The sequence below is a fragment of the Raphanus sativus genome, chromosome 6, assembly GCF_000801105.2.
Source record: "Raphanus sativus cultivar WK10039 chromosome 6, ASM80110v3, whole genome shotgun sequence".
NCBI classification, from domain to species: domain Eukaryota; kingdom Viridiplantae; phylum Streptophyta; class Magnoliopsida; order Brassicales; family Brassicaceae; genus Raphanus; species Raphanus sativus.
This window is the reverse complement of record NC_079516.1, coordinates 9,765,638-9,789,319: the sequence shown is the minus strand read 5'-3', so window position 1 is coordinate 9,789,319 and position 23,682 is coordinate 9,765,638. Positions and strand designations below refer to the sequence as shown.

Genomic DNA, 23,682 nt, shown 5'->3' with positions numbered 1-23,682 from the left:
TTTTGGAGTAATCAAAACTAAATGTTTTTTTCTCTAGAGAAGTAGAGATTTTTACTCTATAAAAGAATTTTTAGGACATATCTAACTGCACACACATTTTTTTTTACTTTAAAAATAGAGTAAAAATAGAGTATTAAGTAAAAGTTACTTCAATCAAATTTCATATTTTATTTCATAATAAGAGTTTACTCCAATAAAATAATTTTAAATTTTTATTGTTAATTGAAAAATGAAATAAAATTAAAATATGTTTACTTAAGTAATTTATTTTTATTTTTCATTAAAAATGCAGTAGTTTATTTGTCCATAAATATTGTTTACTCCATTTTTGGATGTGAAAATGAAGTTTTTAACTCCATTTTGTCCATAAATAATTTATTTTTATTAGTTAATTGAAAATGAAGTAAAATTAAATATGTTTACTTAAGTAATTTATTTTTTTATTTTTCATTAAAAATGCAGTAGTTTATTTGTCATATTTGTTTGCAACGATATAACATCTGTAATTATTTTTTATCTGTAATTATTTTTGTTTTGTATATGTTTTTTTGCTTAAACAAATTTGTATATGTTTCCATATGTTTGATTGTGTATATTTTGTATTGTTGTTTGATATATTAATAGAAGCAATCTAAAACGGTTTAGCTATTTAAAATTTTAAAGTTAAATATATGAATTTAGTTGCATTTGTATCGAATCAATTATTAAGAAGAGTTTTTTGCTGAGAAATTCTTTTTGGCAAGAGAGTACTTATAGTGATGCGAAAGAATATTCTTCCTCTCCAAACCTTAATGAAAGGATTATTTAAAAAAAATCAGTTATAAAAAATATTTGGATGTTACCGAAAAATTAGTGATGTTATATGTGTGTGTATATATATATATTTCTAAAATTTTACAATTTTAAATGAGAATATTTATTCAATATTTATTTATACAAATATACTGATTTAAAGTCGACTAACCAAATTCTAGTTTTTGTTTTGATTTGAAACAGTTGGATTGAAAAAAAAAATTAAGAAAACCGATGCTAGAAAATGTTCAAAAATAAAATACTGATCTTGATTAAATATATTGTCTTCTACCAAAATAGCCTGAGATAATTGAATTTTAATATTCTGGTGATTCAAATTGGGAAGCAATTTATGTTCTTTTTTCTTATTTTGAAAGCTAAAGCAACTTATGTTATGAGTCACTTATGACCATAGAAAACTGAAAGATATAATGTCACGTTCGAGAAACTTTGTAAACATAGGGTTATGTTCGATGAAATCAATCTAGGATGATTAGTGTATGTGGGTTATGTTTAATGAAATCAATCCGGGGATGATTAGTGTATACGAAGAGAAATCGTTGCTCTGGTCTGTAGTTAATAATATTATTATTAGGTCGTTTTTTTTTTTTTGAAAAAAAGCTTTACTTTATATAAAAAAAGGCCCGAAGGCAATTTGTTTGGGTCTAGCCCATTACATCAAGCTTTCATAATAGATAATTGACGGGCTGTAGCCCAAGAGGAAATGCATTTGAACCAGTAACCATTTAAAAATTGAAGGGTCACAGAATAGTCTTTCATCGATCAACTTTGGAGTCATCGCTGGAGAAGTTTCGACGAGAGGAGAAGGTTAGTAAACCTGATTCCGGATAATCTGTTTCTGATCAGTAACTCCGCTTGCTTAGCCAAGGAGGCTGATGATCGGAAGTGCTGCTTATGGATTCTGTTATTTCTCTCTTTCCACAAGAGATATATTGAAGCTTGCCAAGCCAAATAGACTAGGAGGCGCTCGTGTTTCGGAGCAGTCGATGTCTGCATGCAGTTGAGTTCTGAGGCCCAATCCCGAGATGGTTGCCACTGCGCCTTTGCCGCTAGTTCTGTCCATAGACTCCAAGAGTAGGGGCATTCAAAGTACATGTGATCCCTTGTTTCTAGTGAAGCATTGCAGAGTACACAAGCAGAATCAATTTGAATTCCCCATCTAAGCATCCTTTCTTTTGTAGGACATCTGTCTAGCACAGTCAACCATGTGAGGAAGTTATGGCGCGGGATTCCTCGTTTGGACCAGACAGCTCCACTCCAGGGGACAAGAGGCTGGTGGTCTTTGATGAGGTTATAGATCATTCCCGTCGAGTAGGTTGGCAGCAGTGTTCCTTGCGGTCTACATTCATACACGTCACTTGTCTCAGTCAGCGTGACGGTTGAGAGATGAATGTGAAGAGAGAGTTGATTTTCAGAGCGCGGATGCGGGAGGAGCCAGTGACCGTCCCTATAAAGGTCGTGAAGAGTAGCTGAGTGTCGTATGCCAAGAGTAGTAGTTGGAGGGAGTCCAAAAAACTGCCTCAAGTTGCCAAACGGGCTCCAATTATCAGACCAAAACAGAGTTTCTCGGCCATTACCGGGTGAGAGTTTAATCCAATTGTAAGCGTAGTCCCTAACCCTTAGGATTTTCTTAGTAGCTGATGAGTGTGTTTGCTTCTCCTTGATGGTCCACAGATTGCTGACTCTACCGGAGAGAATTTTCTTTATGAACCAAGCGACCCATATGGAGCCAGCTCTGAAGAAGAGTAGCCACAACAGCTTGATCGAGCAGGCTCTGTTCCACGCAACCAAGTCTCTGATTCCGAGTCCGCCTTCATTCTTTGCCAAGGTAACCGTCTCCCATGCCACTTTTGCTGAGTGATTTCCTTCCGAGGTTCCTTTCCATAGATACGCACCACACAGAGAGTGTATAATTTTGATGCACTTTTTGGAATAGCAAAAGTAGCACACCAGAAATTCGAGATGCCCGCAATAACTGTATTGATCAGTAGCAGCCTTCCTGCAAACGATAGCGTTTTTGCAGTCCAACTATTGATCTTGCTTTTAACTTGTTGAATCAGGGGTTCGCAGTTGGCTAGGCTTAGCTTCTTTGTGCAGAGGGGGACTCCCAAGTATCTGATGGGGAGAGTGCCTTGCGTGAGACCACATTGGGAGAGGATCTGTTCTATGTCCGGCTGCTGTACCCCACACGCAAAGAAGCATGTTTTTGAGATGCTAACAGATAGACCAGATAGCTGTTTGAAGTTCTCTAAGACCTCCAGGACATTCTGTACTGATCTGAGGGAGCCATCACATAAAATAAGTAAGCCATCCGCAAAACATAAGTGTGTTAGTTTTGTTTCTTTGCAAGCATAGTGATAACCAAATTTTCCTTCCTCTGCGGCTTTGTCTAGGAGAAGAGATAGACAGTTCATCGCGATGACAAATAGATAGGGTGAAAGGGGGTCGCCTTGGCGTAGGCCTCTTTTGCTCCTGAAAAATCCCTGAACGGTTCTGTTGAATCCAATCATGAAGCTCGGAGTTGTGATACACGAGTGGATCCATTGTATGAATTGCGCCGGTAAGCTCATGCCCTCGAGACAGTTGAAAATGAAGTTCCAGTTCACCGTGTCAAAAGCCTTCGCTATGTCCACCTTTAAGGTAATTCTACTTGGCCCCTTATCTCTGTGATACCCATGTACTATCTCTGATGCCAGCATAGTATTCTCTACCAGTAAACGCCCCTGGACAAAGGCCGTTTGGTTAGGTAGAATTAGATCCGGTAGAAGTGGCTTGAGTCTTTGAACCAATATCTTTGAGATAAGCTTGTATAGTGTGTTGCAGCAGGATATTGGATGATAGTCGCTAATCGTAGACGCACCAGAGTGTTTGGGGACCAAAGTCAAAATTGTTGAGTTTGTGGCGTGAGGTAGATGGCAAGAAGAGAAGAACGTCTTTATCCCTATGATGACATCAGTGCTTACAATAGACCACGCAGCTTTAAAGAAACCAGAGGTGAGTCCATCAGGTCTTGGTGATTTATTAGGATTGATCTTGAACAGAGTCCTTTTGATGTTTTCCTCTGTAGGCTGCGCTTTCATTGGAGCTTGAGCTTCTGGAGGGCAACGATAATCAGAGAGGCTTTGATACCAGGTGACAGTGGATGTTCTGGTGGGAGGGGTACTAGGTGCAAGGATGTTCTGAAAGTGGGATATCGCTATCTGCCCCATTGCTAAAGGATCTGAGATCTGTTCTCCACTTGCCAGACATAATGATCGGATTGAGTTGAAGGAGTTTCTGAGCTGAGTGAGTCGGTGAAAGAAGGTTGTGTTATGGTCTCCTTCGTTTAGCCAATTGATGCGCGATCTCTGCCTGAAGTAGCTTTCCTCAATGGAGCGGAGGAAAGTTAACTTGGCATGCAATGTTTGCTCCTCTTGGAAGTTTGCTGTTGATGGATCAGTGAGCGCTTTAATCTGCACAATTTGAAGCAAACTGTTAGTTTCCCTTACCCTCTTTTGGATGTTTGAAAATTTATCTTTATTTAATTTTTTTAACACTCTTTTGATCTGTTTCAGTTTCCAGCAGAGATGAGAAAAATCCAAACCAGCCCCGCCGCATTGATTCCAACCCAATCCTACCACCTGGCAGAAATCTGGATGTTTGGTGAGGTAATTGAAAAATTTGAAAGGCTTAGTTCCGGCTCTAGGAAGGTTTACGGCTAGGTCTAGGATATTAGGGCAATGGTCTGATATTTCTGGTGCTAGAAAACTGGCTTGACTGTGAGGGTAGGTAGCAATCCAGGAGTGGTTTACTAACAAACGGTCCAACTTTTTAGCAATAGGGTTTGATGGGGATTTATTGCTCCAGGTGAAGCAAGGACCAAGATAGCAGAGATCAAAGAGGCCTAGCTGCGTGAGGGTATTTCGGAAGTCAGTCATGGGAGGATCAATGTGGTTCACTTGGGGGTTTGAGTGCTCAGCAAAGTGGTGAATCTGGTTGAAATCACCTCCTACAACCCAAGGTTTTGAGTCAAGCTGTAGGAGTTGTTGTACCATTAGAAGATCAACCCAAAGATCAGTTCTCTCATCTGCTGTATTAGCAGCATAAACAGCAGTATAGTTTATCCAATGGGCTCCAGCGAGGTTGATCTCACACGTAAGTGTTTGTCGTGTCTGATGGAGAACAGAGACAGAAGCTGGCACTTTCCATATAACTACTATGCGTCTGTCAGGGTCCGAGGCATGGTTAGAGGTATAACTCCAGTCTTTACAGACCTTTGTCATGACATGGTTTAGCTGCATTTCCTTGATGTGAGTTTCCAAAAAAACTCCAAAAAATACTTGATGTTGACCTAACCATATATTTACAGGTTGGTGCTTGTCCGAGTCATTTAGGCCACGGACGTTCCAAAAAAATGTTTTAGCACTCATAGAGACTGTAGGGAGGCCTCCTCGTGAGGATCGAAAGGCTCATCAGCAGTAGAAGGAACAGGGGGTGAGATGGAGGGTTTAGGAGGTGATGGGGAGAAGGCGGAGAAGGAGAACTTTGAGTGGTTTGAAGGGTCAAAAAAATCTAGTTGAACTTTGAGTGGTTTGAAGGGGATTTATTATTAGGTCGTTGATATGTTGTATTTGTCGATGGTAAAATTAGATTAGTTAGGAATAATTGTATAATAGAAATAGGTGCACGTTTAATTTTTAAAATTATATCCTATTTTTTTTATTTGAAGAGACCATTTTAAAAGAAACATTTAGTCCATATGTTTATTACAAGTGCGTCATTTCTTACGTGGCAACTCCATACTTCATCTTAGAACATTTTTTAAAAGCCCATCCTTACCTAGAATATTCACCTTTCATGTCACTCTAACGGACATATATTATATGTCTCATATTATTCACCAAACTGGCATATCATTCTTTGACTGAATTTTTTATTAGTTCGTGACCGTTACGACTATACACATATGGAAACAATGTCAAAACATCATCTTACGTATCAGTTACAAACTTACAATATTTAAAGTGATATGTGGACTCATATAATATCGATGGATAGTTACTATATAAAATGAGAATCATTATTACCATGATAATGATACTATAATATTTTATGGTTCGTATTGCTTTAAAAAATAAGACTATGGTTAGTCTAAAATTCATACGATGTTTGTTATAACCACCATTTGGTCCTATGTTAAAATATTATATTTAGGTGCATGCTTATAAACATAGCTAGGGCATATGTAATGTATTGAATTCTTCAAATATAATTTTTTCAATTTCAAAATACTATGGTTTCCGGAGATCTTGATTCATATCAATTAATCTTTGATTGATCACAGCTTTAGAAATAATATGATTTACCACCAAATTTATATTTTAGTATCATCTCTTATATATTATTTTAGGATCATTAGAAATAAGTAACATTTAGTTCATGTGTGATTTACAAATGTGCCATTTCCTTGGTGTCGTCACCACAAACTTTCTCACCATCTATTTTCAAAACCCCTTAGTTAACTAGACTAATTACAATAACTTGCCATTGGTCATTACATTGAAACTTAACTAATATACTCTAACCTTTTACTTATTGACTAACCAAATAAGTCATGTCTACGATTTATGGTTTCAGTTATTATTTACCATATGCTATTACACGGTTTAATTATGATGCATTCCGTTATTCTGTACATGGTTTTCGCATTATTATTTACCAAACCAGAAATATGGTAAATACGATTGTTTGTTTCAGTCTTACCAGAGACCAAAAATACTCTGGAACATACTCTATTATACAGTTTTTGGCTTTCATGATTAAACCGTACATGGTTAAATACTATTTTGATTATTAGATGACTTTTTATGAAGTTTACAAAGTTTTTCACTATACGACCAATACGACCGTTAAAAACATAGTTTAAAATCATTACAATTGAGTAGAATATTTTAAAAGCATAATTTGAAATTATTATAATTGAGTAGAATATTTTGTTATCATCAAATAATCCAGAATCATTATTTTCATGTAATATTAAGGGATTATGTATTTTGTATGATTCGATGCTCTAATATACAAAATCATTCATATTTGAGGCTCTAAATCATATGGTTTGCCTAAGTATATAAAATACAATTTTGGACCAATGATGCTGACATGTTGTAACTTAAAACCATAATATAAAATCGTAACTTGATTTCATCAAATCAAGACATCCATTTATGTAATCATCAAAATCATTGTAAGTTATGTTTTAATGCTGATTTTAAATTAGCCAAGTTTGATGCAAGTTATTTTTAAAAGAATCTGATACTAATTAACTGAAGAAGTTAAAACGTGCGTTAACCTTGGCCATTTATTCAGCCTGATATATTTTCGTAAAGTTAGAACTATGAATTCTCAATCACAGAGTTCCTTGCTGTAAAAACCCACATGATTTTAAACAATCTTCTTATGTTAATTATGTCATTAATTAGCTTAATTATGCTTTTGATTCGTTTATAATAAATAAAAGATCTTCAATCCTCTTTCAATCACGTAGGAATATTTCTGGTTTGGAATTGTATTCTTCTCTATTTATCACATTTTATGAATATAAATCCCGTTATGACTACATATTGGTTGTATTCCAAATTTTAAAAATAATTTTGACATAGTATTACTATTTCATATGCACTGTCGAATCATACAAATATAGAAAATACATGTGATTGACACTGATTGACCATTTAAATTTATTTGGTGAATATCAGATACTCGGTTAGTTTCCATAATTACAACAAACAAATCGTGAAATATGAGGAACAAAGAAATTAACATATTTCCATTATGATCTAGGATACGAAATATCATATAGTGCCATCAATTGCGTCGAGTTTACCCTAGAACTATGCTCCTTGCATATATAAATATTGTGCCTTATAGCTTGATCTATTTACCATTGTCACCTTCTCAAAAGTACCTTTACACTGCATTTAAATTTTCCTACGAAACTCATGGCATTGTTAAACTCAGTTGCCGATTTGAAGCGCTTTACGATGGTATTTTTAACTCATCAGAATCCCACTAATCTTATGATGACTGTGGTGATAAACTTGCATTCTGCACGTGGGATAATTTTTTTAATACAATTTTTACTCCAACATGAATTTCAGATGTTCACATTTTTGTCATATTTTATTTTATGTTCACATATAAGCTAAATGACACATGTTGGATCCAAACATTATGTTTACCACTAAAATTTTAAGATATTTTGTTGATGTACATGGCTGTATTTATGGGTTTCATTGTTGTCTCATGGATTTTTTTATAATAATATTACAGCAAAGATCATATTATGTAATTAGAGGGGTTGAATCTCAATATTGTTTGTCTTTTTCTTAGTCTGGATTATATTGATTACATGTGCTAAAGAGATACGAACCTCTTAAGTCGTGACCTCTAATTTTTTTTTTTGCGGCAATATTTACTATAGTCGTATTTCCTGTGATCTTTTGAGAATCCATCATGCGAGAAATTGGTTATTTTAGTATTTAATGTAATTGTATATTAGAATAAATGTAAAATGCTATCATATAAGGAATAACTTTTAATGTTAAACTTTGTTATCATATTTTAGTTAAACTTCCCTTCTTTTTATATATTCTCAAAATAAAAATATGTAAAATATAAATGACATAGTGATGTAAAATATAAATACATTTTATTTATTTTTGAGAATAATAACTAATTTTATATAAGTTTTTGATTACTCATATAAATTCACTCCCATGATCTATACTTCATTTACACACAATCAATAACACAAGTTTTTTTTAAAAAATGAAGCTTATCTTATATAGATATACACAATTTCGTTCAATCATTCATTACAAAATATATAGTATTGGGACTATGACTTTTACATTTTTAATACATATATTAAAATTTATAATTTTTTAGTTCATTCATCTTGCGCATGGCGCAGGTTATCACCTAGTGTACGATTATTTTGAAAGAACAAATGCGACTATCTACGCTTTAGAAATTAGTAGCTTTGATTGATCTTGATTCATATAAAAAAATGCGACTCGCGAATAATCATCTCGCAAATCATGGATTGTTTTTCTTATTATTGCCTAATTTGTGAGACTTTACCACCAAACTTTTATTCTTAATTGATATGATTTGCGAGATTTCTTTTTCTTTTTCATATTATGTAGTTTGTCAAGACAAATGTTTAGATCATTTTAGTTAATAGTTACCATACTTATCTTTTCAACCTTTAATACCTAATTGACGAGCATCTTGCTTCTATGAAACAATATACTAATTTTTGTTTGCATTAGTTTTCTATGAGTTATTATTAATTTTATGATATTTTATTTACTTCAAAATTAAACTCTCGAAATTTCTATATTCGACTAAACTAAATAAAGGAATACTATATATATATATCGACAATCCCTTAATGTAAGCCCAGGAATTTTTAACTAAGCAATCAACATAAATGCTAATAGACAAATAATTTTGACCATATAAATTATTAGATTCTTTAAAATGGTCAAATCTCATAATTAATATTGTTTCGTATTTGTTTATTTTTAGTTATAATAATTTTTTAATAAATTTAAATTATAAACTAAAAGTTAGGTATTATTCTGATTAAAATTTTGGCGATATAATATTCGTTTTCTTTCAAATCAAGGTGAAATTAACCATGTCAGTTACTAATATGTTCTTGAGTTAATGTTTACTAAGAAAATAAAAATAAATCTAGAACCAATTAATATCATTTTCCAAATACTCTAAATTATATTGAAAACAATAATTTACTTGGTCGATAATTTTAAATTTATTTATTTTAATTTAGATTTAAATTTATTTATTTTTATTTTGAACAATTTTTTAGATATTAAAAATGTGAATATCAATCTATATGTTATTATAAAAAGTTAGTGACATATATATTACATGTTCTACGTGTTTTTTACTCCATCTCAATCTCTTTCTGACTAAACTTGGTATGTAATTCTATATTTTTGACCGAAATAAAAACGCCTATTATTTCTTATAATACATTACAAATCTTAATCATGTCATTATGATAATGAGCATCATCCCTATAAGTTATAATTATGTCATTAGTTGTGCCTATATTAATTCAATTTTATGTGTTTAGGCGAATCAGAATGTCAACCATGTCATTAATATTCTTAATATTATGAATTGATATTACGAAGTACATAAAATTCAAAATGAAAATTTATAAGAAATTGAAATCCTTTAACTTAAACAACAAGACTTTGAGATTAAGAAATTTCAATAAATGTTAATAGATTAAAAATGTTATTGTCATCAATTTGCATATGAAAAAAAAGATAGGTTATTACCGTAATTTAACCAAATTCGATTAAATATTAAATTTAAGTTAGTAGATGGGATGATTTTCTTATGAAGTCTAATAAATGGTCTTACTAAAACTTCTAAATAATACTCCCTTTGTTTTTAAAGATACATATTCTAAACTTTTTACATATATTAAAAAATCACATTAAAAATGTATTAATTTTTGTGAATAACAATTTTCTATAATCTTTAACCAATAAAAATTCAATAAACACAATTAATTTTTTTGAAGTTAACAAATTTTTATTAAATAATACATTGAAAAAGTAAAAGTTGTATCTTTTTAAAATAATTTTTTTATCTAGAACATGAATCTTTAAAAAACAGAGGGAGTAGATAAGAATAGTACTTTTCTTTTTTAACAGAGAAGATGTTATTAATCACACTCAAATCATAGAGTTTCGTGTCTGTTTTCGAGACGGGTTAGCAATTTTCTAAATATTTCAGTCAACTTCGAGTCTCGAAATAATGTGCAAAACTATGAAAACAGTTGTCGTTTCACAAAATCTTGATAAACCTGTAAAATATCGATTCTATTGTGATAAAAAAATTATCTAAAGAGAATAAAAGGCTCTCTACAACTTCTAGTATAAACTGTGGAATCAATTGAGTATTTATGTGTTAAAATGAACTTCTTACAAAACAAAAACACGTAACAACCTTATTTATTTACAAAGTCTCAATTCTTAACATAAGTTGATGTTTAAAACCAGAAGAAAAACCTTATTTAAATTTTCAAAAACCTTGTTTGTTTAAAAGGTTGACAGTGTCTATAGGAAACAAACAAACCCAAGAGAAGGTAGGTGATGACGTGTTTCCTCACCTATCCAATAAACATATTATTGACAACAAAGGTCTAAATTATGATGGAGTTTGAGGAGAAGAAAAAAAACTGTAACTGTAACCGGTAGAGTCAGTTGAAAGCGAGGGTGTTTCGGTAACTTCATTAAGTTTAATGCCCGGACAAAAGGATTTTTCCGTCAGAACTGAGAAAAACGAGCGACGAAGAAACTACAGGTCCACCCACTGTCCAAGAAAAATGCTTAAAAAATATTTTAAATTTTTTAAAATGACCGACCGAACGATAAATAAATAAATGAAATCGTAAAAAAAAAAATGTGCAAATTCTGAGAAAAAGAGAAAACCTCTTCTTTCGCCTTTACCATTTTCCTTCTTCTTCTCCGAGAGAGAGAGAGAGAGAGAGAGTCACTGTTTGAATCTGATTTTTGTCTCCGTTTCCTTTTTCACACGAATCTGATTCCTTTTCAGATTTTTATTTTTTGAAATCGCAACGGGAAGCAACCTCTTCTTCTTCTACGTGTTTATTATTATCCCTCTTCTCTGTCGTGTAGTGACAATTCGGATTCTGGAAGCTCCGATTCACCGTTTTTCCGATCGATTACCGGAAGCTACGGATTCGGATTGCTGGATATCGAATCGAGTAGACAATGGCCAAGCGCGGATATAAGCTGCGTATCCTTTTTTTTTATATATATTCTGGCGATTTTGTTGTTTCTTTAACTTTAATTAATTTTCTTGAGTTTTTTTTTAATCTATAAACTCCCAAGAAGAAACTTTCGTTTGTGTTAGTTAACAAAATGAGCTTCAGGTTTTAATTAGCATTTCAAGAATTAATTGTCTGCTTAACCAAATCTAGAGAACATATGGTAGAAGAGACTTGAATTAAATGTGTTATATATATGTCCTAAGAAATGCACTATGCTGTTTTTGCTTCAAAAGGCTGTTACCTTGTGTTTAAAACTTGACTTTGATTTGGGGGGGGACTTAGAGGAGTTTTTGGCACATTCTGCAAATGTGAATTGCCTGAGTATCGGAAAGAAGACATCACGCCTTCTTATTACTGGCGGTGATGATTACAAGGTCAACCTTTGGGCCATCGGCAAGCCTACTTCTTTAATGGTATCTTTTTCAATATTTTCAAATTTTTTTGTTTTATCAAAATGGTTTTGTACAAGAAAATGATGATGCTATCTTCTTATTTTGCAGAGTTTATGTGGACATACTAGTGAAGTGGATTCAGTAGCTTTCGACTCGGCTGAAGTTTTGGTCCTTGGTGGAGCTTCTTCGGGTCTGATCAAGCTCTGGGATTTAGAAGAAGCAAAGAGTTAGTTGATTCACTTTCTGCTTCTCCTTTTACAAGATTTTGTTACTCTTTACATGTGTGCTAGAGCTGGTTCGGTTGAGTTATTGTAGATGTGGATTTTGGTTATTTTTTTTCTTTTGAGCATATCTAATCCTTTACTTTTAGAATAATGAGGCCTACCATTTTTGACTCTTGCTCTTGAAGTGTAGTGGTTCGAGCTTTTACTGGACATAGATCAAGTTGTTCTGCTGTTGAGTTTCATCCCTTTGGTGAATTTTTGGCATCGGGATCAAACGATACGAATCTTAAGATCTGGGACATCAGAAAGAAGGGGTGCATACAGACCTACAAGGGTCATACTCGTGACATCAACACTATCAAATTTAGTCCCGATGGTCGTTGGGTTGTGACAGGAGGACTTGACAATGCTGTAAAGGTAAGAAAGAACTTGATTGTTGATCTTGTGCGCTCAGTCATACATGTCTTCTTTTAACAATAATACTATTGGTCGTCTATCCTATAGGTATGGGATTTGACTGCTGGAAAGCTTATACATGATTTTAAGTTTCATGAAGGATCTGTTCGTTCGCTGGACTTCCACCCACTTGAGTTCCTCCTAGCTACTGGTTAGTCTGAATTTTTGTAGTTGTAAGCATTTTAGTGGTAGTTTGGTGGCAGCTTTTGGTTACTTGTTTAACTATCGATCCTTCTCTGTTCACAAGTTTTATATTTGAGGTCTTGTGATTTCATACATTCCCCTATTCATTTTTCAGGTTCGGCTGACAGGACTGTAAAGTTCTGGGATTTGGAAACGTTTGAATTGATTGGATCTACCCGACCAGAGGTAACTAACACAAAGTCTCTTTGTCTAGGTTTTTTTACTAACTATCTTTTTCTTTGCATCTTGTGCTTTGTTCGTTTCACAGGAAACTGGAGTTCGTTCAATCAAATTTCATCCGGATGGGCGAACCCTTTTTTGTGGTTTGGATGATGGCTTAAAGGTTTTTATTTATCTTTTTCTTTTAATGAGCTCTCTGCCATATTTAGAGATCTCAAGTGTTGATGGTACATTGATAAATGATGCTCATAAATTCAGGTTTATTCATGGGAGCCCGTTGTTTGTCATGATAGTGTTGATATGGGATGGTCAACGCTTGGTGACTTATGCATCAGCGAAGGGAAGCTCATGGGTTGTTCATACTACCAAAACTCTGTAGGGATTTGGGTCTCTGATATATCAGTACGTCAGCTATTGTGATTCTCTATTCCTTTCGAAAGTTATGTGAAGCTGATGACTAAAGTTTCAAAGCCTCAAACTCTTTTTTTCTTTTGCCCTTAATTGTAAGCAGCAAATTGAACCATATGGCATTGGATCTGTGGATAAAAAAGAATGCGTGGAGAAAGTACTCGGCGTTCTGGACGATCAATCTTCCGAGAGAGTAAAGAGTGGTTCCAGGCGCAGCTCATCTCCAGATTATGAGATAAAAGAGATCAAAAACATATACATCGACTGTGAGTGAATGTTAACTGTCTTCTTAGAAATGAAAACCAAAAATAAACGTGCCATACATGAAAGGACAAGCTCAATCACATTCTGATGTAGGAGAGTCACGTACGCTAGCTTACAACTTGCTGTCATGCTACCTTTCGAATCAGTACTAAAATGCTTATTTACAATGGAATATTAACGGAGATCAATAAATTCCATTTTGCTTGTTCTAGTGATAGAAAGCTAGTCATATATTTTCCCGCATATGTGTTATTCATAGCCATAACTATTGTGAGCTGGATTGTGATTTTCAGTCTTTAATGTCAGCTTCTGTGCTGCGTCAGCGTAATTATGTACGTTAATCACTTTTGTATGCTTATGGTTAAATTTCGTCTCATATTCTCTCTTTTCTTCAAAGCCACAGGTGGAAATTCAACCGTTGCAGATAAGCTAGGATCACAAAGTACTTCTAAATTCAATGCAACATCTACTGGACAAGCAGGGGATAAGTCTTTCATTGTGCATAATGATATTGGGAAAGACTCGTCTGATTCGGGAAGGGAATCTATCACTTTCTCAAAAACGAAGCCGGGTATGCTGCTGAGACCGGCTCATGTAAGAAAAACGCCAATAAAGCAGTCAGGGGCTGTTCAGTCTGGTACTCCGAAGCAAAGCGGATCAGACGGTGAGAATAAGCTGGATACTAAGGCTGTGCTTAATTCAGAAGAGAGTGGTAGAAAACCTTTTGATGTCAATGATTCCATCATCAAGAGTATAACCAGCAAGTTTGAAAAAGCTTTATTTCCAGAGTCACCAACTGATGAAGCGAAATGTAAGTTCTCCCAGTGCACACTTCAGTTTCACCAGATATGAGCTTTCAGATAGTATAATTCTATCTTATTGGAATCTCTTTCAATTTTGTCTCAGCTATGCAGCTGAAACCGCCTCGCGTGCAGAGATCACCAAATACTAAGCACAATGAGACAAGATGGGCGGTGTCTGTTGATTCTGAAAATTTAGACAGTCACCAAAGTGGCTTAGAAAAATCAAGAGACGCAGACTTGCCAAAAGAGCTTGCGGATGACAGAGGGTGTAACCCGACTGAGGAGGATGCCAATGATGCTATCATTTTAAGCAAGCCAGAACGAGTTTTAACACCAGAGAAAGCTGGTGATGAACAGAAAAGTAAGTACTCAACTACTTATTCTAAATCAGATCTGACTAATGGGCATTTCCACTTGTGGGGTCAAACTAACATTTGTGCAACTTTGATGTGTTTAATACGAGTGAGTTACTAGATAAGAAAAACAGCATACAACACAATCTATAAGAGCTACTTTTGGGTTTGAAGTTACTGACAAACGTAATCTTGGAAAAGATGAATAAGGCATCAGATAAACAATAGCATTAGCTTATAGGTTGCTAAGTCTCAGTTTTAGCTACTTTTAGAACTGAATTGCTTCACAGTTTTCTTTGTTAGCTGGGTCTGGTTACTTGGTTTGAGGCAGGCAACAATCAGTTTGCAAGTAATTGATATAAATATTATGCTGTGCAGGCGTCAAATCCCCTGGAGGTAGCAAAGAATCAGACTCTGTGAAAGTTGTTAGAGGAGGTTAGCCATGCAAACTTTTCTGTGTTTGCTTTCTTTGGTAGCATATAGTTATCTGGTTATTGATTTATTAAGAACTGCTATGTTTGCAGTAAAAGTTGTTTCCGGGAGGACACGGTCATTGGTTGAGAGATTTGAGAGAAGAGAAACAATTACTCCTGCTGAAGAAGATAAAGCAGCTAGTGCAGCAACAGTTCTGAGCACTAATGCTGTGGAGGAAGAGGTCAAATCAGCGTCGGTACCAGCAGTTAGCCCACTGCCTACCCAGGTTATGCCAGTTAAACTTGATGAGGCAACTAACTTGACCACAGTTGAAGCTCCTGTGGTATCAACACGACGACCTAGGAGTATTCCAGCCAGAGTAATGCCTGTGGTTCTTGGTCGGGACCCAGACATAACAACTGATGGGCCTTCTGTAACATTAACACGACCTGGTAGGAGTTCGCCTGCTAATTTGACATCTGATGAGTCTCCTGTAACATCAACACGACAAGCTAGGTTTTCTCCACCCCCGGTTATACCTGTGGCACCCAACCAGACAACAAAAATGAAATCGGATGACCCTCCTGTAACATCAACACGGTCTGGTAGGAGTTCGGCTGGTAATTTGACATCTGATGAGTCTCCTGTAACATCAACACGACAAGCGACTTCTCCAGCCCCAGTTACGCCTATGATACTCAATCGGAGTCGGTCAACTAACATGAAACCTGATGAGCCTCATGTAATACCAAGAAGACCACTGAGGAGTTCTTCAACGCGTGTAAGGCCTGTGATGCTCAATCAAACAACTAACACGCATGATGAGCGTCCTTTACAATCAACACGATCAGCTAGGACTTCACCAGCCCGTGTAATACCTATGAAACTCAATGAAGCAGATGATATCCCATCTTATGAGTCTCCAGTTGCATTAACACGGTCAGCTAGGAACTCTCCCGTTCGTGTAATTCCTGCTAAAATCAATCAAGCAAATAATGTGACATCTGATGCATCACATATAAGATCCAGGCATCGATTTAGCCCAACTCAAACGCTGGCAACACCTGCGGTAATGGATCAGGTGGCTGATATGGCACTGGATGAGGCACATATAACACAAACTCAACCAGATTACGATATCTCGACCCAGGTAAGCTTATGACTTCTCCATCTTTGAAACGTATCCGATGCTGCACAAGAAATATGAATTTGCAAGGATGACAAAGTTGAAAGAGATCTGTGAACATGACAAGTATTTGATTTGTTTGGCTTGTGCAGAAGGAAGAGCCTCAGATATCTGAGAGGGAGAGTCAAGGTGACATCAGTGAGACATTAATGCAAACTCATAATGAGGTCTTAAACACTCTTCAATCAAGGTTGACAAAATTACAGGTAAAATTTAGCTCTCCTGTTCTGTTCTTTTGGTCTCTCACTCTCTTGTTCTCTTTTCCTCTTATTGTTTGATTTTTCGTAAGTCTATTCTTTTTTAAGAAGAGGTTGTTGATATATCACAAAATTGCAGATTGTAAGACATTTTTGGGAGCGTAGCGATATTAAAGGCGCAATCATGGCCTTGAAAAAGCTGTCAGATCACTCGGTATGTATCCCAGTAGATTACTTTTTTTAGCTCAGTCCTTTTAATGCTTAAATGTCTAGAAAATGCTGACTCACTTATACGGGAACAGGTTCAAGCAGATGTGATAAGTATTCTAACAGACAAACCAGAGATTCTTACGCTGGATCTGTTTTCGCAATTAGCACCTGTCCTGACAGGCTTATTGGGGAGCCGGACTGAAAGGTAAAGTTATCTTATTCTCTGTCCTTAGATTATTTTTTGCTTTGAGTTTCAGTTATAAATTAATTTTAAGAGAAGAAAGCAATAATGTCTTATCATGAATTTCAATTTTTGTATAGGCCTGTAAGTGTCTCCTTGGAAATGCTCTTGAAGCTAGTAGCAGTGTTCGGTACAGTTGTACAATCAAATGTTTCAGCAAGACGAAGTGTTGGTGTTGATCTTCATGCAGAAGAAAGGTAAATTTTCCTCTCGTTTATTTTCGTGCTATAACTTCTCTCACCTTATTCACTTTTATCGGAAAGTTAAAAAAATTGAGAAAATGCAGACTACAGATCTGCCAAAATTGTTCTGCGGAATTGCAGAAGGTTCAAAAGATCCTTCCACTACTCACCAGGTAAAAGAAACTTCTAAAACCTAGTTCTGGACGATGGAGAGTATCTAATAGTTGGTGTTTGCTTCGGTTGTGTAATTTTGTTCCTTCTATTTTTTCATATAAATACAGAAGAGGAGGTCTCATAGCTAGAAAGGCTCAAGAATTAAACTTAGTTCTTCAGACACCATAAAGGTTCAGATTCAAGACCACTCAGAATCATTTTGAAACAGTGTTCATCTCCATCAATCTGTATGTTACCAAGAACTCGGTCTCCATGTTCCTTCCCGCGATTTGGCATCCGTTGCTTTGAAGATTCGTTGAGAAGTCGCAGTTTCTTGTGGCAGAATTTTGCTATAGAATCGCCCTCCCCGGAGAATATCTCCCCTCTAAAAATTCAGTATATGCTGTAAATCGATCTGTGTCTGGGATTATACTTGTAGTGCTTCAGTTTCTTGATTCAGTAAATCACGTGTTACAATGTTTCTCGCTCTCTCCATGTGGACTTAATGAGAAGAGATTTCGGTATACGAATATTTCCTTTTCATTTGGCAATCTACTTTAGGTCCCCTGACTTGAACGGTTTGAACCTACTTACATTTGGAATGGGTTGTGTGCAGGTTAAGTAAACAGATTAATCAAATATTTGTCATCTACCAAACTTGACGATGACACGTTTTATATAGTTAGTAATTACTATTCATGATAATTGTCCTTGTTATTGAATAGTTTATGCCTTCCCAGATGTACGAAAGACGTTAACGGAGTGTATGAAGAAACTTCTTCGGAAAGTATCAAATTAAAATTTACCTAATCAAAGTTTAAAGAAAAATATATACAAATTATGAACGGAAGACTTTTATAAAGTTAATTCTCAACTCTTAGATGTATTAAATAACTTTTTTTCATGAAAGTAGTTTGGTTGCTGAATATAGTCATCAAATGGACGAAAATGTTTGTTTTATTTTTAAGATAGAATCCAAGAATCAAAATGTAATGATTAATGTTATTAATATTATTCAAGATGAACAATCAAATCTTAAAAAATAATTAAAATATCGTTGTAGAAAACATTAAATAGAAAGAAAAAAAACAAATCAGTATTTGGCAGAATACGAGATAGGTATTCTAAAAGGTGTGGTAATGACGAAAAAACGAATAAATAAAGAAACAATAGAAAATTTCTGTTAAATAATTTGCTTTATTTAGAGAAAGAAAAAAATAAATCTAGTCGAAGGATTTGTTCAAAAACAAACAATCCTTTTGTATTTTGAATTATTTTAAGAAAAAACAGAACCATCAATTTTTCCGTTTACGAACATCGAGCAGAGAGAGATAGACGACACAGACTCCTTCGTCAACCCTTTCTCTCCCGGCCTCTGATTTTATTTATTTATCCTAATTTTTTTTTGTAAATTTAATTTCATTATTATTCCCCCGATTTCTTGTCGGAAAACCGCTTTCGCGTAATAACCTCCGACACAAACACCAGCTCGTGACATCTTCTTTCAAAATTCATTGTCGTTTTCTTTTCTTGAGTTGTCTCTGTCTCTGAATTTTCATTTTTATTTTTTCTCTTGTTCAAAGCGGGCTACCGTGCGCCGCGGTGCGTAGTTTAATTAGTTTTTTTTTTCTCAAAATCGAGGAGCGCGTAGCCTACACGCGGATTTGATATTTTTGATTTGATGGTTATGATGATATTGACGAAGAAGATGGCGAGTGATTGGGGAACATGGGAGGAGCTTCTCCTCGGCGGCGCAGTGCTACGTCACGGAACCGACGACTGGACCGTCGTCTCCGAAGAACTCCGTTCTCATTCTATGTCGGGGATTTTCACACCTGAGGTTTGTTTTGGTCTCTTTTAAAATCTCAAAACTTCGATGAGATCAAATGTCAGAGGATAAGAACGAAACTGTTAACGAACTATCAATCAAAGGAAAAAAAAATAGTGTTTGTTGTCGGTATAGATCCATCACTTGTGTCTCAAGAAAGGTTTAGTGTTAAAAAAAAATAAAGTAAGATGGTTGATTCGTATTAACACACGTGTGGTTCTTCTCATCTTGTAGACTGAGTAGCCTTTAACTCTGACATTGTTTCTCTTCTTACCTTTGCTAAATCCTAATTTTATTCCAGATATGCAAGGCTAAGTACAAGGACTTGCGTGAACGTTATTTGGGATGCAAGTAAATGATTTGTTCTTTTATTTTTTTTGGTCTTTCTAGCCCGATACCAAGTAATTTTTTTTTTTTTTCTTTTTGCATATTGTTTATGTTTCTTGTAGATCATGGTATGAAGAGGTTAAGAAGAAACGAGTAGCTGAGCTTAAGGCAGCTTTACTTCAGTCCCAAGACTCCATTGGGTTAGTTAGCCCCTTTGTTTCTATATGGAAAATGTCTTGTGAATGTTAATACTCTGTTTTTTTTTTAAGGTCGTTGGAATCAAAGCTCCAGAGTCTGAAATCAGAAAGCAATGTTGTTGATGAAAACAATGATTATTATGATTCAAGCCGAACATTATCCCTCGAACCCTCCCCCAAGTCTGAAGGCGGAGGTGAATGCACCAGCAAAGACTTGTCATCAGTTGGTAGTTTCACACAGCAAGATCTCACCACGACCAACTGGTCAGAAGCAGCAGTAAAAGAGCAAGAAGACAAGAAGAGTAATAATAATCTGTTACTACATGCCGACATTTTTGAGTCCATGTACGGAGGAGGAGGACAAGTGCTTCCGAGTATGAGGAAGAAACGAGGCAAAAGAAAACGAAAAGTTTGCAGCGCCAGTAAAGATGTTGAAAACAATCTGCTGGATTCATCTAACGTGGACATTGCTAGCAATTCTAGTACGAGTATAGAAGCTGTTTCTACTAGCCGAGGCCATGGTTTGGCTTTACCAGAAGAGCTTATGAAGATATACAACACTATCTCACACAACGAATGTGCTCTTGTCTTCCGGAGACGGCTTGATAGTCAGGTTTGATAAATCACATCTTTTTGTTTGATATTTTATTTCTCTGCTTATAACGTCCTTGTGTTTGATTGTAATAAACAGAAAAGGGCAAGGTACAAGAAACTGGTCAGGAGGCATATGGACTTAGACACTATAAAATCAAGAATCAACGGTCGTTCGATATCTTCAGCTAAAGAGCTTTTCATGGACTTTCTTCTGGTGGCTAACAATGCAGCCATTTTTTACTCTAAGAACACTCGTGAGCACAAATCCGCTGTCTCCCTCAGAGACATTGCCACCAAGTCTCTACGACACTATTTGACACAAGACCATCATCCTCCTCCTAACATTACTACAAGCACCAAGGTTTCGGTTCCCGCTTTGACATCTAAATCTCCTTCTGTCCGAACCAGCGTGGGAGTTAAAAAACCAAGAAATGGGGCACACCCTCTTAAAAAGGTTGAGCAGGATTTGGTGAAGACGACTTCAAGTGGTGGTAAAAAAAGGCTTGTACCAGATTCACCACCAGTTGCTGCTGTGAAATCCTCAGCGGCGGGTAAGAAAGTTACGGCGGTAGAGAGGAGAAGAAGAGATGGTAATAAACAAGTGAGCCGTGGACTTGATTCTCCTGCATTGACAGGGAGAAAGCGGAGTAGGGTGAGATGATTTTGTTTCGTTTTGAAGTGTTTGTTTCTTCGTATGTTGTTGGTAGTTAGGCAGAAGAAAGCCTTTATTTTTATCTTTGTAGTTTTTATATGTGGGTCAGTTTGATCTGCAGACAGATATATACCCTCTGATCACTGGTGAAACTAATAACACCACCTAACTGTTTATATAAAATGTTACATCTCATACATAAATCTTATAGTTAGATTGCTAGACAAAACCATAATTTTATTGTAATTGGCTAAAATGTAACCTTTCCACTACCATTTTGCAAAGTACACATAAAATATTTGCAGAACTACATTGTAAAACCGGATATATTGATTTCGATATTTTTAGTAAATCTAATTGATAAATTGTGCTCTAACCAATTTTAATCTTTGTTTTATTTTATTTTTATCGAGTCAAAGTATGTATTTAATTTCTTTTAGTCATTTGTCCAAGTTTTATGTTCGATATATATCCACTTTTAATCATAGAATATAAATGTTTTAAGATATGTTTACTACAGTTTGAAGTCTTTTTAAAGTATTTATAGGTTCGGGTACGTTTTGGAAAAATATAGTGATTATGGAGTTTTTTGAGGTACAGAATTGCATAGACGCGTTAGATGTTTTGTTATGGATAAAAACTTTCCCACGGTTATATTGAATCCATTTTTTGACACAAAATATAGCTTTGAGTTATATTTCTAATACCACCGTTTTGAGGTCAATCAACATCATATAGTAGAAGTCATGTCCGTTTTAACGAAGAGTGGTTATTCTGTTTTATGAGAAAAAGTTGTCGAACAGATGAAGAAACGTCGATCGACGATACATATTTAATGTCGATCGACGGTGATTCTAGAATGCGGACTGGGTATATTTTATGGCCGACTAGGGGTGTCAAAATGGGTCATGACCCATGGGTTGACCCAACCCAAATTGACCCATTAACCCAAATGAATTGTTTATTTTTGATCCAATGGGTTGATGGGTTAACAAATTAATGGGTTAACAAGTTAATGGATTAACAAGTTAAATAGGTCTATTGGGTTGAGTCAACTCTGACCCATTTAGTTTTTAATTAAAAAAAAATGGTCAAAATCACAAAACACATTTTCCCACAAAAATCAGAAAACATAATTTTCCGCCAAAACCAAAAATGCAATTTACCACCAAAAATGTAAAAAAAAACAATTTCCCGCCAAAACCAGAAAAACGTAATTTCCGGTCAAATTCGGAAAACGTAATTTCCTGCCAAAACCAGAAAAACGCAATTTCCCGCCAAAATCGGAAAACGTAATTTTCCGCAAAAATCGAAAAAACAAAATTTTTGCCGAAAATGCAATTTCCCGCAAAAATTGGATAACCAATTTACCGTAAAAATCGGAAAACACAATTTCCCGTAAAAACCAGAAAACGCATTTTTGGAAAAACTAGAAAACACACAATTTCCCGCAAAAACGGAAAACGCAATTTCCCGTCAAAACCAGAAAACGCAATTTCCCGTCAAAACCGGAAAAAGACAATTTTCCGCCAAAACCAGAAAACGCAATTTCCCGTAAAAATAGGAAAACACAATTTTCCGCCAAAACCGGAAAATGCAATTTCCTGTCAAAATCGAAAAAACGCAATTTCCCGTCAAAATCGAAAAAACGCAATTTCCCGTCAAAATCGGAAAAACGCAATTTCCCGTCAAAATCGTAAAAACATAATTTCCCGCCAAAACCGGAAAACGCAAATTTCCGTCAAAATCGGAAAAACGTAATTTCCCGCCAAAAACCGGAAAACGCAATTTCCCGTCAAAATCGGAAAAAGAGCAATTTAAACCGGAAAACGCAATTTTTCGTCAAAATCGAAAACGCAATTTCCCGTCAAAATCGGAAAAACGCAATTTCCCGTCAAAATCGGAGAAAAATGCAATTTCTCGCCAAAACCTGAAAACGCAATTTCCCGTCAAATTCGGAAAAACGCAATTTCCCGCCAAAACCCGGAAAACGCAATTTCCCGCCAAAACCGGAAAAACGCAATTTCCCGTCAAAATTGGAGAACGCAATTTCCCACCAAAACCGGAAAACACAATTCCCGTCAAAATCGGAAAAACGCAATTTCCCGTCAAAATCGGAAAAACGCAATTTCCCGTCAAAATCGAAAAAACGCAATTTCCCGCCAAAACTGGAAAATGTGATTTCCCGCCAAAACCGGAAAACACACAATTTTCCGCCAAAACCTGAAAAACGCAACCTATTTTTTGCGAAAATAGGAAAAACGTAATTTTCTGCCGAAACCGGAAAAACGCAATTTTTCGCCAAAACCGGACAAATAAAATTTTCAATTCGATCAACTTGATATTAACTTAACTTATGTCTCCATTCGATCAACTTGGTATTAACTTAAAAATGGTTCATTATAAAGATGTTGGGTTCTTCAGTGACAAAAAAAAGATATTGGGTTCATGGGTAAACCATTAATCCATCTGACCCTTTTAATTTAATGGGTCATGGATCAACCCAATTCATTTAATAAATAGGTTGGGTTGACCCATGACCCATT

The 23,682-nt window shown here is 35.3% G+C and overlaps 2 protein-coding genes across 3 annotated transcripts; both read left to right on the top strand.

Moving 5' to 3' along the window:
* Positions 1-11,300: 11,300 nt before the first annotated feature.
* LOC130496667 (katanin p80 WD40 repeat-containing subunit B1 homolog KTN80.2-like) lies at positions 11,301-18,108 on the top strand. 2 transcript variants are annotated; one of them, XM_056988945.1, is made up of 19 exons: positions 11,301-11,658; positions 11,975-12,105; positions 12,193-12,310; positions 12,499-12,725; positions 12,813-12,915; positions 13,063-13,133; positions 13,216-13,290; positions 13,386-13,529; positions 13,639-13,801; positions 14,203-14,610; positions 14,706-14,963; positions 15,334-15,390; positions 15,480-16,519; positions 16,648-16,761; positions 16,892-16,966; positions 17,055-17,167; positions 17,284-17,400; positions 17,490-17,558; positions 17,667-18,108. In XM_056988945.1, the coding sequence occupies exons 1-19, from the start codon at positions 11,634-11,636 to the stop codon at positions 17,725-17,727; spliced, it is 3,369 nt and encodes a 1,122-aa protein (XP_056844925.1). In that variant the 5' UTR covers positions 11,301-11,633; the 3' UTR covers positions 17,728-18,108. The 2 variants fall into 2 exon arrangements, with proteins under 2 accessions (XP_056844925.1, XP_056844924.1); XM_056988944.1 differs by having other exon boundaries at positions 14,197-14,610.
* Positions 18,109-18,770: 662 nt separating this feature from the next.
* On the top strand, positions 18,771-21,329 carry LOC108806939 (uncharacterized). Its single transcript, XM_018579154.2, has 5 exons — positions 18,771-19,378; positions 19,668-19,717; positions 19,816-19,893; positions 19,963-20,503; positions 20,582-21,329. The coding sequence occupies exons 1-5, from the start codon at positions 19,220-19,222 to the stop codon at positions 21,143-21,145; spliced, it is 1,392 nt and encodes a 463-aa protein (XP_018434656.2). The 5' UTR covers positions 18,771-19,219; the 3' UTR covers positions 21,146-21,329.
* Positions 21,330-23,682: the final 2,353 nt, after the last annotated feature.

What these genes read in the sequence shown, in the direction of transcription:
- LOC108806939 (XM_018579154.2), top strand. Translation starts at nt 19,220, where the DNA reads ATGGTTATGATGATATTGACGAAGAAGATGGCGAGTGATTGGGGAACA. An exon ending in CGGGGATTTTCACACCTGAG is followed by an intron (nt 19,379 to 19,667) that starts GTTTGTTTTGGT and finishes ATTTTATTCCAG; the next exon opens with ATATGCAAGGCTAAGTACAA. An exon ending in GGAGACGGCTTGATAGTCAG is followed by an intron (nt 20,504 to 20,581) that starts GTTTGATAAATC and finishes TGTAATAAACAG; the next exon opens with AAAAGGGCAAGGTACAAGAA.
- LOC130496667 (XM_056988944.1), top strand. Translation starts at nt 11,634, where the DNA reads ATGGCCAAGCGCGGATATAAGCTGC. An exon ending in CAAGCGCGGATATAAGCTGC is followed by an intron (nt 11,659 to 11,974) that starts GTATCCTTTTTT and finishes GGGGGGACTTAG; the next exon opens with AGGAGTTTTTGGCACATTCT. An exon ending in GTTTGGATGATGGCTTAAAG is followed by an intron (nt 13,291 to 13,385) that starts GTTTTTATTTAT and finishes TCATAAATTCAG; the next exon opens with GTTTATTCATGGGAGCCCGT.